Raw genomic sequence first — 16,908 nt, forward strand, 5'->3', positions numbered from 1 at the left:
ACAATCAAGGGTAGTAGTATGGCGCCTACCAGCTGTTCTTCTTAGTTTTGTAGAGAGCCTGGTCTTGCACCCGTGCTAGGAGAGCTACAAACACTGCTTGTGGTCCTACACTTACAATGCACCTAATGCACTCAGATTGCTTTGAATATAATTGTCATTTGCTGATGTAAAGGTAGGAAGGGTGCTGGATTGTTAGACCTCCACATAAGGCTGCAGAGTCATGACAGTGTGACGTGTTGTTGTCAAGCTGTCTCACACATGCCTGTGATTGCATTGTACAAAAAAAAAGTTGCGATCACACAGCTGTTGTCCATGTGTTCTCGAATCTAACACGAGTGCCAGCACTTTGATAAAGAAGGTGAAAAACACTATTAAATCAAGACAGAAGTCGGAGCAAAGTACGTAGGTGATCTTTCCTTCGTTGCCGCTCATTGCCCTCAAGATTCTTCAGTAAAGTGATGTTGAATGTTCATTTATCCGAATTACCGTATTTTCCGCACCATAAGGCGCCCTGGGTTATAAGCCGTGCCTTCAATGAACGGCATATTTCAAAACTTTGTCCACCATAAGCCGCCCCGTGTTGTAAGCCGCATCTAACTGCGCTAAAGGAATGTCAAAAAAACAGTCAAATAGGTCAGTCAAACTTTAATAATATATTAAAACCAGCGTGATGTGGGCGCGCATGGAATCGTATATCAACATGGACGAAGCTGCGTGAAAAAAGCCACCCGGCCTCTTCGCGTAAACTTAAACTTCCCTTAACCACTCGCTCATCTTTTCTTCATCCATCCCTTCGAGTTAGCTTTTATGATGACGCCGGCTGGAAAGGTCTCTTTTGGCAAGGTCTTCCTTTTGAATATCACCATGGGTGGAAGTTTCTGGCCATTAGCATGGCAAGCTAGAACCACAGTGAAGGATGACTTCTCATTCCCTGTGGTGCGAATATTCACCGTACGTGCTCCCGTTGTATCCACAGTGCGGTTCACAGGAATATCAGTTGCTGTGAAATAGTAGTCCGTGTGCGGATGGAGAGATTGCGTCTTTTCATGAACCGGATCCCTGTCGCTTTGTAGGAGCCATTTTGTGGTCTTTACAGATATAAACACACAAAAGGAAATGATAATATCCGCGCGCTTTTTCTTCTTCTACGCGGGCGGGTGGTTGCTTACAGTAGAAGAAGAAGCGCTTCTTGTTCTATGGGGGCGGGTGCTTACCTTGGCGGTTGCTTGCGTAGAAGAAGAAGCGCTTCCTGTTCTACCGGGAAAAAAGATGGCGGCTGTTTACCGAAGTTGCGAGACCGAAACTTTATGAAAATGAATCTTAATATTTATCCATATATAAAGCGCACCGGGTTATAAGGCGCACTGTCAGCTTTTGAGAAAATTTGTGGTTTTTAGGTGCGCCTTATAGTGCGGAAAATACGGTATTTGTTATTTTTATGCATTTTGCATTGCTTTCTGCAATGCTTTTTGTGTTAACTTCTTAGTGTGTCTGGATTGGATGAATTGGATATATATTATACCCAATGGGAAAAATTGTTTTGGTTTTCATACGATAGTTTTTAGCTTTGGATTGGATTAATAATAAAAACCGAGGTACCAGTAATGATGTTTAACTTTATTTTTTTACCACTAACCTGTAAATTTCCCCCCTACAGTGGAAAGAGAACCCAGCTCTTACTGAAGGGCAGGTCCAGTCTTTGGCCATGGGTCGAATGGCCACAGTTGAGATGGAGGGGAAACGCAGAGAAAATGTTTACAGAGAAACTCTCACCATGCAGCAGTCGGTAAGATCGCTAATCTTCTGTCACCTAAAGCCTATTTTGGCCAATCAGAAGAACAGAGAGCTGCAGTTTCATAAATACGCTACAGCTGGTATTTATGGAAAGTAGGAATGTCATATTATTCAATTAACCCCTAATTGAGTAAAAATGAATGATAATGTGTAATATATGTATATGCAGTCTCTCATTAGATGTCAGAAACAGAAGGTCATAACACATACTTGCCAACCCTCCCGGATTTTCCGGGAGACTCCCGAAATTCAGCGCCTCTCCCGAAAACCTCCCGGGACAAATTCTCTTCCGAAAATCTCCCGAAATTCAGGCGGAGCTGGAGGCCACGCCCCCTCCAGCTCCATGCGGACCTGAGTGACGTGTCGACAGCCTGTTCTCACGTCCGCTTTCCCACAATATAAACAGCGTGCCTGCCCAATTACGTTATAACTGTAGAATGATCGAGGGCGAGTTCTTGGTTTCTTATGTGGGTTTATTGTTAGGCAGTTTCATTAACGTCCTCCCACCGCGGTAACACACAACAACAGCAGTCACGTTTTCGTCTACCGTAAAGTAGTTCGTCTGCTGTAAACAGCAATGTTGTGACACTCTTAAACAGGACAATACTGCCATCTACTGTACATGCATATGTGACATTAACATCTAGGGCTTTTAGAGAGTGCAGTGCACAACTGCGCACACAACAAGGAGACGAAACAGAATGCATCATCAGAGAGGTTGTTCAGCATGGTTAGAAAAATAGTGACAGAGAATAGAACAAGGATGGACAATTCAACCCTTAGCTCAACAATGAGTAGATGAGTGTTATGTGTGTGTATATGTGTAAATAAATGAACACTGAAATTCAAGTATTTCTCTTATATATATATGTATATATATATATATATATATATATATATATGTATATGTATATGTGTATATATATATATATATATATATATATATATATATATATAGCTAGAATTCACTGAAAGTCAAGTATTTCTTATATATATATATATATATATATATATATGAAATACTTGACTTGGTGAATTCTAGCTGTAAATATACTCCTCCCCTCTTAACCACGCCCCAACCACGCCCCTCCCCCCCACCTCCCGAAATCGGAGGTCTCAAGGTTGGCAAGTAAAACTAAAAGGACAAACCATCAATTGATTAAGGTCCCCAAATGTAGTCATATTTAAAGGCCTACTGAAACCCACTACTACCGACCACGCAGTCTGATAGTTAATATATCAATGATGAAATCTTAACATTGCAACACATGCCAATACGGCCGGGTTAACTTATAAAGTGCAATTTTAAATTTCCCGGGAAACTTCCTGTTGAAAACGTCTAGGTATGATGACGTTTGCGCGTGACGTCGATGGTTGAAACGGAAGTATTCGGTCACCATTGTATCCAATACAAACAGCTCTGTTTACTTCGCAAAATTCCACAGTATTCTGGACATCTGTGTTGGTGAATCTTTTGCAATTTGTTTAATGAACAATGGAGACTGCAAAGAAGAAACCTGTAGGTGCGATCGGTGTATTAGCGTCTGGCTACAGCAACACAACCAGGAGGACTTTGAGTTGGCTAGCAGACGCTATCTGACGCTAGCCGCCGACCGCACCGATGATCGGGTGAAGTCCTTCGTCGCGCCGTCGATCGCTGGAACGCAGGTGAGCACCGGTGTTGATGAGCAGATGAGAGCTGGCGTAGGTGGAGAGCTAATGTTTTTATCATAGCTCTGTCGAGTCCCGTAGCTAAGTTAGCTTCAATGGCGTCGTTAGCAACAGCATTGCTAGGCTTTGTCAGGCGGTACATCATTAACCGTGTGGTTACAGGTCCAGAGTTTGGTAGTATTGTTGATCTTAATTCTGTCTATCCTTCCAGTCAGAGGCTTATTTCTTTTGTTTCTATCTGCATTTAAGCACGATGCTATCACGTTAGCTCCGAAGCTAAAGTGCTTCACCGATGTATTGTTGTGGAGATAAAAGTCACTGTGAATGTCCATTTCGCGTTCTCGACCTTCATTTTCAAGAGGATATAGTATCCGAGGTGGTTTAAAATACAAATCCGTGATCCACAATAGAAAAAGGAGAGAGTGTGGAATCCAATGAGCCCTTGTACCTAAGTTACGGTCAGAGCGAAAAAAGATACGTCCTGCACTGCACTCTAGTCCTTCACTCTCTCGTTCCTCATCCACGAATCTTTCATCCTGGCTCAAATTAATGGGTTAATCGTCGCTTTCTCGGTCCCAATCGCTCTCGCTGCTGGTGTAAACAATGGGGAAATGTGAGGACACTTTCAACTTGTGATGTCACGCTACTTCCGGGCTTCTTTTTTTTATCAGCGACCAAAAGTTGCGAACTTTATCATCGTTGTTCTATACTAAATCCTTTCAACAAAAATATGGCAATATCGCGAAATGATCAAGTATGACACATAGAATGGATCTGCTATCCCTGTTTAAATAAAAAAATGTCATTTCAGTAGGCCTTTAAAGGGAAACTGCACTTCTTTATTTTATTTTGCTCATCGTTATGAGAGACAAGACAACAGACATTTTGGAGGGTTTTTTGCATTCTAATTTGTACCAATGCAGCTACCGTATTTTTCAGAGTATAAGTCGCACTAGACGAAAATGCATAATAAAGAAGAGAAAAAACATAAGTCGCTCCTGAGTATAAGTCGGCCAAACTATGAAAAAAACTGCGACTTATAGTCCGAAAAATACGGTATATATCATTTTTTTTAAACAGCTTGGTCTTCAGAATCCTACCGTGAAAAAAAAAAAAGGTGTACCATTTTTACATTTACAGTAATAGACTGTGAAAACAGCAACCTTATTTTTTATGCAAAAAAAAAAAAAATCTGGCAGCTCAATCACCAGAATTTTACAGTAAAATAGAGTGTGAACATTTTACTGTAAATTTTATAGTAAAATTCTGCCATTTTTTTGACTGCAAAATCCACAGGTTTTTTTTTCTTACAGTGTAGGTAAAATATACATTTACTAATGAAATGCACAGGTAATGGTGCGGCTAATCCTTATACATGTACCGTATTTTTCGGACTATAAGTCGCTCCGGAGTGTAAGTCGCACCGGCCGAAAATGCATAATAAAGAAGGAAAAAAAACATAAGTCACATTTTTTGGGGAAATTTATTTGATAAAATCCAACACCAAGAATAGACATTTGAAAGGCAATTTAAAATAAATAAAGAATAGTGAACAACAGGCTGAATAAGTGTACGTTATATGAGGCATAAATAACCAACTGGTATGTTAACGTAACATATTATGGTAAGAGTCATTCAAATAACTATAACATATAGAACATGCTATATCATACCTGCCAACTACTCCGGTTTTCCCGTAATTAGTACGGTTTTCATCAACCTATTCCGGGTTACGGTTGCAGTGATAAAAAATACGGTTTTTCATTAATTAAAAAAAAATATTTTTTTAAAATGCGCGAGGCTATTTATAGCACCGCTGCCAAGCACGAGGCACCTGTTGCCCATTGTTTCCAAACGAGCGAACGATCATGGAATCAGCCGGAGAAAAATCGAAAAGAAAACTGCAGTCATTCCGTGAAGAATATTCAAAAGCCTATCCGGGAATAATTATCCGTTCCAAAAAGGGTGAAAACTATGCGAATTGCACCTTGTGCAGACAAGATTTTTCGATCGGACACGGAGGAATTAGCGATGTAAAAGACCACGTTGGGACAAAAAAACACAAGTCTAATGCCGTTGCTAGCGATACAAGTGGAAAACTTTCAATGTTTTTCGGATTTTAGCCACAAAAAGGTAATGACACCAATGTTATCTATTGGAATTGTTTAGTACTGTTATACTGTTAAAAGTGTTTATACTATTTATGCTTTCAAGTCCAAGTTGAAGAAATCTTGTTAAATGTTGACAGCATAACTACCAAAATACAGAAGTATGTCCTTAATATTTTTGCAGTGCTATTTCTGTTGAAAAGTTCAAATGATTACATTCGAGATGTGATGTGCCACTTTTCAAGTGTCTGATGGCTTCAATTAATTTTCATTCATTTTTCATATTTTGAATTCTTTTGAAAGGCTTACAAAAAAACTACCGTATTTTCCGCACCATAAGCCGCCCCGGGTTATTAGCCGCACCTTCAATGAATGGCATATTTCAAAACTTTGTCCACCTATAAGCCGCCCCGGACTATAAGCCGCGCCTACGCTGCGCTAAAGGGAATGTCAAAAAAACAGTCAGATAGGTCAGTCAAACTTTAATAATATATTAAAAACCAGCGTTCTAACAACTCTGTCCCAAAATGTACGCAAATGTGCAATCACAAACATAGTAAAATTCAAAATAGTGCAGAGCAATAGCAACATAATGTTGCTCGAACGTTAATGTCACAACACACAAAATAAACATAGCGCTCACTTTCTGAAGTTATTCTTCATTCGTAAATCCTTCGAATTCTTCGTCTTCGGTGTCCGAATTGAAAAGTTGAGCAAATGTGGGATCCAAAATGGTCTCGTCTCGTCGAAGTCATCGGAGTCAGTGTCACTGTTGTCCAGCAGTTCTGTGAATCCTGCCTTCCGGAAAGCTCGGACCACAGTTGTGACCGAAATATCTGCCCAGGCATTTACGATCCACTGGCAGATGTTGGCGTCGTCTGGCGCTGTCTCCCTGTCTTAGTGAAGGTGTGTTCGCCTTCTGTCATCCACTGTTCCCACGCAGTTAGCAGTCTAGCTTCGAATGCCCTGTTGACACCAATATGTAGCGGCTGGAGGTCTTTTGTCAATCCACCCGGAATGACGGCGAGTATTGAATTAAGCGCGTAAGCGTGTCTCTTAATGTGATGTTATGAGCTAGCAAATATAACAACTACACTACCCAGCATGCAACGATAGTGACGAGCATGCGCGGTAGCCCTGAGAAGCGTTGTTGTATGCTGGCAGTTAGAATGTGGTTATGAGCACGCTGTGAGTAAACGTTGAGAACTCAGTTAACACGCCTCGTCTGCATTATTTATAATTAGACAGACAACACACTTAATAGGAGCCATTTTGGGGTCTTTACATAAACACACAAATGGAAATGAAACGTCACATATCCCAGCATGCACCGCGCTTCTTCTTCTTCCGGGGGCGGGTGGTTGCTTACAGTAGAAGAAGAAGCGCTTCCTGTTCTATGGGGGCGGGTGCTTACCTTGGCGGTTGCTTGCGTAGAAGAAGAAGCGCTTCCTGTTCTACCGGGAAAAAAGATGGCGGCTGTTTACCGAAGTTGCGAGACCGAAACTTTATGAAAATGAATCTTAATATTTATCCATATATAAAGCGCACCGGGTTAAAAGCCGCACTGTCAGCTTTTGAGTAAATTTGTGGTTTTTAGGTGCGGCTAATAGTGCGGAAAATACGGTACATTTGAATTGTAATTCCATGCTATTGACAGGACTATTCATTTTAATGAAGTTAGCTTACCATGTTTACAGTATGATAATTGTGATAGAAATGTGAATTTTAGGCACAGAATATTTTTTACAATTGAACAAGGCAGTAGATTATACAAGCTTGGACAGAAAGTTAATAATGACACCAAGTTTTTTTTTTTTTATGGAATTGTTTAGTACTGTTTTACCATTTGTTTACTGTAAAAAGTGTTTATACTTTCAATGAACAAATTGAAGTCTTGTGAAAGGTTGACAGGATAACTGGCATTAACTGTCAAAATCATTTCAAACTATTGAAGTTAGCTTACAGAATAAACATGTCAATCAACCCATATGATTTTTGCTGTAATATTTTTGTTTTGAAAAGTCACTGTGACTGATAGAAAAGTGATGGTTTTAGCAACATTTTAACCTGTCTGAATGCAATCAATCATTTTGCGTCGGGGGGCGAAGCCCTGAACCGTCCACCAGGACTTTGTCCTGGACCTACCGGGGCCTGCGGCCCCTGGACCCAGGCTACTAGGTTTTTCTGATTTCAAAAGTTGGCAGGTATGTTCATCTGACTGACTGCTGTTTGGTTCTGTCCTCACAGCTGATGATGTACGTCCAGAAGGTGATCAACAACAGAAAGGTCCACGAGCAGCAGCTGGCCATGGCCAACCAGACCAACCTCCTCAACATGGCCCTGCAGAACGGCATGCTGGGAGGCAACAGGCTCAGCCAAATGGACCTGCTGGGTCTTTACCAGCAGCTGCACGGCGTGAACCCCCACGCCGCCATGGGCAAGAATCCCGGGCCCTCCAAGGGCCTGTAGGCCACCACCACTCTCTCTGTCAAGGCGCCACCAACAAGCGGACCCTCGCTCTTGCTGACCGAAGCAGCACGAGACCTCAAGAAGAAAGCGGGGGTTCGACTCGCCCGCTTTCCGTCGGGAGTTTCAGTTCTGTCGCCCACTGGCAGCCGGTGCAACTTCCTGTATAAAAGACTGTTTAAAAAGGGGTCTATTAGGAAAGTCAACGTGAATAAAAATGTATATACAGCCTTAATGTTATTCAACTTCTATATCTTCATTTTTCATGTATTTAAATTTGGTTTAGTTAAGCAATGCTTGAAAGTGTTGCAGTGTTTTCTCCCTAAAAGAGGGTTTTAAACATGTTAAAGCAGTTTTTATACACTTTTAAAACCCTCCTCAACCCAAGTGGGACCAGTGTGGATGGCGACAAAGGAGTTTTCCGGTAGATTCCTCCACCAATCGCGTGCTAGCTAGTCTGGCATCTTCTGGGAAATGGAAGGAGAAACAAATGGCACGTCCATTTAAAAAAAAAAAAACAGAAGAATGATGGCCTTATAAGAGTTTGCTGAAACGTGACATTTCTTTTTTTTTATTAGGCTTTTCATTGTAGTTCATATTAACACATGGCTGGTATTGGAATGTTTGTGTCGTTCAAAACTGCCTGCTGGTCCCCGTGACCTTTTTTTTCTTTATTTCATTTTGCGTAACGTCATTCTCACTGTTCCCGTGATGTCTAGCATAGCTCTGTGCGTCCTGTTCTTTATGTTCCACTGGTGTCCGTCCCACGCCCCCAGTGGGCGGGTGGGTCGGTGACTGGGTCTCACAAAGCACCAGCTCATGTTCCAGGGGCCCAAAAATCCAGTTTGGAGGTCGGATGTGGTCGTGGTCCGCGACTGTGCTTTGTGACGCCGCGGTTTCACCTTGTTGGGACTGCGTGGTTCTAATCCGGTTTTTAAAAGTCCTCCACCTGCAGAAGCCTGTCGTCACTACAGGACTCTCGTGTTTGCACAAGATGTATTTCATATACGTGTAGTTTTGGCCCTCTTCAGAATGTTCTTATGTTAGCAAATACACCACAATTTGCCATGACTTTAATCTGCTACTATCTTGTAAGGTATTTAATATAACATTTAATAAAGTGACCAAAAGGATGAGCTACTCCTGTCTTTGACTTTGTGAAATTGCTTTTCTGATTCATTTCCACACATTTGATTAAAGAAACTGTGTTAGATTAATTCATACTTGCCAACCCTCCCGAATTTTCCGGGAGACTCCCGAAATTCAGCGCCTCTCCCGAAAACCTCCCGGGACAAATATTCTCCCGAAAATCTCCCGATTTTCAGCCTGGAGCTGGAGACCACGCCCCCTCCAGCTCCATGCGGACCTGAGTGAGGACAGCCTTGACAGGAGGACAACAGGGTGGCAAGAAATAAATCATCCAGACTAGAGATAAATTGTATTATGTTTATTTTACCTAAAAATAAATATATTTGTTAATTTAAAAAAAAAAAACCTACATTATTTGTTACTATATTTTGCTAAAAACATCAAAATTAATTTTATTTTTATTTGTATTTTTTCTGACTTATTACATCCAGCCATAGAATTATACATTCAAATAAACATATTTGAAATAATTAATTATAAATTATCATAATAATTCATTTAAAATGACCATATTTAATTATTAAAATAATTGCTTGTTTATCAACAACTTTAGCATTTTATTCATTACATTTTGAAGCTCTCAAAAGCCAAGTTATGTTATATTCCTTAATATTTATTTATGCAAGTTTGAAGTATCTATCTAAACACTGTTTTGTTTGCATATTTTCAGGATATATATATATATATATTGGTGGACGCCGGCGGTGAGGGATGCCGTCAGGCTGAAGAAGGAGTCCTATCGGGTTCTTTTGACTCATGGGACTCCTGAGGCAGCAGACAGGTACCGACAGGCCAAGCGGTGTGCGGCTTCAGCGGTCGCGGAGGCAAAAACTCGGACATGGGAGGAGTTCGGGGAGGCCATGGAAAAAGACTTCCGGACGGCTTCGAAGCAATTCTGGACCACCATCCGCCGCCTCAGGAAGGGGAAGCAGTGCAGTGTCAACACCGTGTATGGTGGGGATGGTGTTCTGCTGACCTCGACTGCGGATGTTGTGGATCGGTGGAGAGAATACTTCGAAGACCTCCTCAATCCTACCAGCACGTCTTCCTATGAGGAAGCAGTGCCTGGGGAATCTGTGGTGGGCTCTCCTATTTCTGGGGCTGAGGTTGCCGAGGTAGTTAAAAAGCTCCTCGGTGGCAAGGCCCCGGGGGTGGATGAGATCCGCCCGGAGTTCCTTAAGGCTCTGGATGCTGTGGGGCTGTCTTGGTTGACAAGACTCTGCAACATCGCGTGGACATCGGGGGCGGTACCTCTGGATTGGCAGACCGGGGTGGTGGTTCCTCTCTTTAAGAAGGGGAACCGGAGGGTGTGCTCCAACTATCGTGGGATCACACTCCTCAGCCTTCCCGGTAAGGTCTATTCAGGTGTACTGGAGAGGAGGCTACGCCGGATAGTCGAACCTCGGATTCAGGAGGAACAGTGTGGTTTTCGTCCTGGTCGTGGAACTGTGGACCAGCTCTATACTCTCGGCAGGGTCCTTGAGGGTGCATGGGAGTTTGCCCAACCAGTCTACATGTGCTTTGTGGACTTGGAGAAGGCATTCGACCGTGTCCCTCGGGAAGTCCTGTGGGGAGTGCTCAGAGAGTATGGGGTAACGGACTGTCTTATTGTGGCAGTTCGCTCCCTGTATGATCAGTGTCAGAGCTTGGTCCGCATTGCCAGCAGTAAGTCGGACACGTTTCCAGTGAGGGTTGGACTCCGCCAAGGCTGCCCTTTGTCACCCATTCTGTTCATAACTTTTATGGACAGAATTTCTAGGCGCAGTCAAGGCGTTGAGGGGATCTGGTTTGGTGGCTGCAGGATTAGGTCACTGCTATTTGCAGATGATGTGGTCCTGATGGCTTCATCTGGCCAAGATCTTCAGCTCTCACTGGATCGGTTCGCAGCCGAGTGTGAAGCGACTGGGATGGGAATCAGCACCTCCGAGTCCATGGTTCTCTCCCGGAAAAGGGTGGAGTGCCATCTCCGGGTTGGGGAGGAAATCTTGCCCCAAGTGGAGGAGTTCAAGTACCTCGGAGTCTTGTTCACGAGTGGGGGAAGAGTGGATCGTGAGATCGACAGGCGGATCGGTGCGGCGTCTTCAGTAATGCGGACGCTGTATCGATCCGTTGTGGTGAAGAAGGAGCTGAGCCGGAAGGCAAAGCTCTCAATTTACCGGTCGATCTACGTTCCCATCCTCACCTATGGTCATGAGCTTTGGGTCATGACCGAAAGGACAAGATCACGGGTACAAGCGGCCGAAATGAGTTTCCTCCGCCGAGTGGCGGGGCTCTCCCTTAGAGATAGGGTGAGAAGCTCTGCCATCCGGGGGGAGCTCAAAGTAAAGCCGCTGCTCCTCCACATCGAGAGGAGCCAGATGAGGTGGTTCGGGCATCTGGTCAGGATGCCACCCGAACACCTCCCTAGGAAGGTGTTTCGGGCACGTCCGACCGGTAGGAGGCCACGGGGAAGACCCAGGACACGTTGGGAAGACTATGTCTCCCGGCTGGCCTGGGAACGCCTCGGGATCCCCCGGGAGGAGCTGGACGAAGTGGCTGGGGAGAGGGAAGTCTGGGCTTCCCTGCTTAAGCTGCTGCTCCCGCGACCCGACCTCGGATAAGCGGAAGAAGATGGATGGATGGATGGATATATATATATATATATATATATATATATTTTATATATATATATATATATATATATATATATATATGAAATACTTGACTTGGTAAATTCTAATTGTCAATATACTCCTCCCCTCTTAACCACGCCCCCAACCACGCCCTGCCCCACCCCCGACCACGCCCCCACCCCCCACCTCCCGAAATCGGAGGTCTCAATGTTGGCAAGTATGGATTAATTGATTACGGATTGTGTCGATCAAGGACTTTTTGTGTGTAAGAAGGATTGTTATGTAACCAATTAAATGACTAAATATGAATGAATCGGCTAGATCAGGGGTCGGCAACCCGCGGCTCTAGAGCCGCATGTCTTTAGCGCCGCCCTAGTGGCTCTCTGGAGCTTTTTCAAAAATGTATGAAAAATGGAAAAAGATGAGGGGAATTCTTTTGTTTGTTTGTTTTAATATGGTTTCTGTAGGAGGACAAACATGACGCAAACCTTCCTAATTGTTACAAAGCACACTGTTTATATTAAACATGCTTCACTGATTCGAGTATTTGGCGAGCGCCGTTTTGTCCTATTAATATTGGCGGTCCTTGAACTCACCTTAGTTTGTTTACATGTATAACTTTCTCCGACTTTCTAGGACGTGTTTTATGCCACTTCTTTTGTCCACCAATTTTGTAATGTTGTGCGTGAATCCACAAAGGTGAGTTTTGTTGATGTTATTGACTTGTGTGGAGTGCTAATCAGACATATTTGGTCACTGCTTGACTGCAAGCTAATCGATGCTAACATGCTATTTAGGCTAGCTATATGTACATATTGCATCATTATGCCTCATTTGTAGCTATATTTGAGCTCATTTAGTTTCCTTTAAGTCATCTTAATTCAATTTGTAGCTCATGACACACTATCTGTATGTTATATGGCTTTTAATTTTTTGCGGCTCAAGACAGATTTGTTTTTGTATTTTTGGTCCAATATGGCTCTTTCAACATTTTGGGTTGCCGACTCCTGGACTAGATGGAGCAATAAATATTGCATTGAATTGAAACAATAGTTTAGTGCAGGGGTGTCAAACTCATTTTAGATGTGGGGCCCAAACGGAGAAAAATCTACTCCCAAGTGGGCCGGAGGGGTAAAATCACTGCACGATAACTTAAAAATAAAGACAACTTCAAATTGTTTTCTTTGTTTAAAAATAGACAAGCACATTCTGAAAAAGTACAAATCGTGTGTTTTTTTTACAATTACCTGTTGCGGTTAATAGTATATAAACTTTATTTGTCGTTATGTATACTTTCTGAATAAATGATGAGATACTGTTGATCAGTCAACTCATTGGTGTTCATTTTCAATATATCGAGATAAAAAAAATAGTATCAAATTCTAATTACAGTATAATTGTGTTAGATGTAAATATAAACGGAATACAATGATTTGCTAATCCTTTTCAACCCATATTCAATTGAGTGCACTACAAAGACAACATATTTGATGTTCAAACTCATAAACTTTATTTTTTTTTGCAAATAATAATTAACTTAGAATTTCATGGCTGCAACACGTGCCAAAGTAGTTAGGAAAGGGCATGTTCACCACTGTGTTACATGGCCTTTTCTTTTAACAACACTCAATACACGATTGGGAACTGAGGAAACTAATTGTTGAAGCTTTGAAAGTGGAATTCTTTCCCATTCTTGTTTTATGTAGAACTTCAGTCGTTCAACAGTCCGGGGTCTCCGCTGTCGTATTTTACGCTTCATAATGCGCCACACATTTTCGATGGGAGACAGGTCTGGACTGCAGGCGGGCCAGGAAAGTACCCGCACTCTTTTTTTTACGAAGCCACGCTGTTGTAACACGTGCTGAATGTGGCTTGGCATTGTCTTGCTGAAATAAGCAGGGGCGTCCATGAAAAAGATGGCGCTTAGATGGAAGTTCCAAAACCTGTATGTACCTTTCAGCATTAATGGTGCCTTCACAGATGTGTAAGTTACCCATGCCTTGGGCACTAATGCACCCCCATACCATCACAGATGCTGGCTTTTCAACTTTGCGTCGATAACAGTCTGGATGGTTCGCTTCCCCTTTGGTCCGGATGACACGATGTCGAATATTTCCAAAAACAATTTGAAATGTGGACTCGTCAGACCACAGAACACTTTTCCACTTTGCATGAGTCCATCTTAGATGATCTCGGGCCCAGAGAAGCCGGCGGCGTTTCTGGATGTTGTTGATAAATGGCTTTCGCTTTGCATAGTAGAGCTTTAACTTGCACTTACAGATGTAGCGACCAACTGTATTTAGTGACAGTGGTTTTCTGAAGTGTTCTTGAGCCCATGTGGTGATATCCTTTAGAGATTGATGTCGGTTTTTGATACAGTGCCGTCTGAGGGATCGAAGGTCACGGTCATTCAATGTTGGCTTCCGGCCAGTCACGGGGAGTGACTTTTCCAGATTCTCTGAACCTTTTGATGATATTATGGAGCGTAGATGTTGAAATCCCTAAATTTCTTGCAATTGCACTTTGAGAAACGTTGTTCTTAAACTGTTTGACTATTTGCTCACGCAGTTGTGGACAAAGGGGTGTACCTCGCCCCATCCTTTCTTGGGATGATCCAAATAAGTGTTTGATGAGCATTCCTCAACTTTATCAGTATTTATTGCCACCTTTCCCAACTACTTTGTCACGTGTTGCTGGCATCAAATTCTAAGTTAATTATTATTTGCCAAAAAAAAAAAATGTTTATGAGTTTGAACATCAAATATGTTGTCTTTGTAGCATATTCAACTGAATATGGGTTGAAAATGATTTGCAAATCATTGTATTCCGTTTATATTTACATCTAACACAATTTCCCAACTCATATGGAAACGAGGTTTGTAAAACCTCTGCCTTGTTTTTTATGAATACTTAGGCTTACTACGCTACTGCATTTTACTGCCGTTCACTACGGTGGTAGTTGGAGAGCCAAGTGTTTTCTGAGGTGGGACTCGGTGGAAAAAGTTTGAGGTTACTGTTACAACATCGTTAATAAAGTCATTTTTGCATCAAAGGAGACTTTTAAACATACTTGCCAACCTTGAGACCTCCGATTTCGGGAGGTGGGGGGTGGGGGGGCGTGGTCGGGGGTGGGGCGGGGCGTGGTTAAGAGGGGAGGAGTATATTGACAGCTAGAATTCACCAAGTCAAGTATTTAATACGTATATATATATATATATATATATATATATATACATCCTGAAAATATGCAAACAAAACTGTGTTTAGATAATTGATACTTCAAACTTGCATAAATAAATATTAAGGAATATAATATAACTTGGCTTCTGAGAGCTTCAAAATGTAATGAATAAAATGCTAAAGTTGTTGATAAACAAGCAATTATTTTAATAATTAAATATGGTCATTTTAAATGAATTATTATGATAATTTAAAATTAATTATCTCAAATATGTTTATTTTAATGTATAATTCTATGGCTGGATGTAATAAGGAGTCAGAAAAAATACAAATAAAAATACAATTAATTTGGAAGTTTTTAGCAAAATATAGTAAAAATGTATTTAGTTATTTAAAAAAAAATATATATATATATTTATTTTTAGGTAAGATAAACATAATAATACAATTTGTCTCTAGTCTGGATGATTTAGTTCTTGTCACCCCATACTTGCCAACCCTCCCGGATTTTCCGGGAGACTCCCGAAATTCAGCGCCTCTCCCGAAAACCTCCCGGGACAAATTTTCTCCCGAAAATCTCCCGAAATTCAGGCGGAGCTGGAAGCCACGCCCCCTCCAGCTCCATGCGGACCTGAGTGACGTCAGGTGCGCAACACCACGTAAATCTTTGGCCAACCAAAAAGTAACCCCAGTACGCTATAGCCAACATTCACCAGGAGATGGCAACAGACAAACATAGATCACTCTATTACATTATTCCCCTTTTAGAAATGTATAGAAGTTACTCAAAATAAATAAACAACCCAACCAAAAAATGCAGCAGCTCAATTAAAAAACTGTACTTAAGCCACATTCTTTTTTTTTTTTTGGTACTGAACTCTTAACCCTCATTTGTAAAAAAAATAACATGCTTATTATACAAACAGTATTTGTACACCTTTAACACAGATTGTTATACTGTCTTCAGAGATTCTGTTTTTTTGGTGGTACTCGAAACCTTTCTGGGTACCTGCGAAAGGGTGTTCAGCATGGTTAGAAAAATAGTGACAGAGAATAGAACAAGGATGGACAATTCAACCCTTAACTCAACAATGAGTAGATGAGTGTTATGTGTGTGTATATGTGTAAATAAATGAACACTGAAATTCAAGTATTTCTTTTATTTATATATATATATATTAGAGATGCGCGGTTTGCGGGCACAACCGCGGAGTCCGCGGATTAACCGCGGATCGGGCGGATGAAATTAAAAAAAATTAGATTTTATCCGCGGGTCGGGTCGGGCGGTTGAAATAAAAAAAAAAAAAGATTTTAAATAGATTCAGGCGGGTGGCAGTTAAACCAATTGGGAAATATATATACATAGTTAAATGTTGTTACCCACATACGAAAAACGAGCAGGCACCTGCAGCATATGCCACAACAGAAGAAGAAAAAAAGAAGAGATGGACACTTTTACGGAGCGGAGAAGGGACGCCTCGCCGGGGTCCGGGACCGAGGCCCCTTCCCCCGAGAGGGCCCCACCGGGAGCCGTAGCTGAGGCGATCCGCGAGAAGGGCCCGACGCACGTCCAGGGTCACCACCGCGCCCACCGCACCGACACCCCGCCTCGTCCGCCTTCGCCGCGGCCGGCGTCACGCGCAGCAGGTAAGCAGCTTACCTGCCCGCCACCCCCGTGGCCGGGGGCTCGTAACAGGGGTCACTCCGCGCGCTCCGCCCGCGCAGCTTACCTGCCCGACACCCCTGTTGCCGGGGGCGCGTAACAGGGGTCACTCCGCGCGCAGTGCGCTCACGAAAGGGGTGGGGCTCACCCTGGTTGATATAGACAGCAGGACGGTGGCCATGGACGTCGGAACCCGCTAAGGAGTGTGTAACAACCCACCTGCCGAATCAACTAGCCCTGAAAATGGATGGCGCTGGAGCGTTGG

General features: G+C 42.5%; 1 protein-coding gene across 2 annotated transcripts in view; it reads left to right on the plus strand.

Moving 5' to 3' along the window:
- The window catches only part of atrx (ATRX chromatin remodeler), an 88,091-nt gene extending 78,912 nt beyond the window's left edge, over positions 1-9,179 (plus strand). For both annotated transcript variants that reach the window (XM_061927926.2, XM_061927927.2), the window contains 2 exons: positions 1,658-1,786; positions 7,821-9,179. In XM_061927926.2, coding sequence (XP_061783910.2) covers positions 1,658-1,786; positions 7,821-8,042 — 351 coding nt within the window. In that variant the 3' untranslated portion in view covers positions 8,043-9,179. The remainder of the gene's footprint in view (positions 1-1,657; positions 1,787-7,820) is intronic.
- The last annotated feature ends 7,729 nt before the right edge of the window (positions 9,180-16,908 follow it).

This window comes from Nerophis lumbriciformis, linkage group LG35 (genome assembly GCF_033978685.3).
Source record: "Nerophis lumbriciformis linkage group LG35, RoL_Nlum_v2.1, whole genome shotgun sequence".
Taxonomy (NCBI): domain Eukaryota; kingdom Metazoa; phylum Chordata; class Actinopteri; order Syngnathiformes; family Syngnathidae; genus Nerophis; species Nerophis lumbriciformis.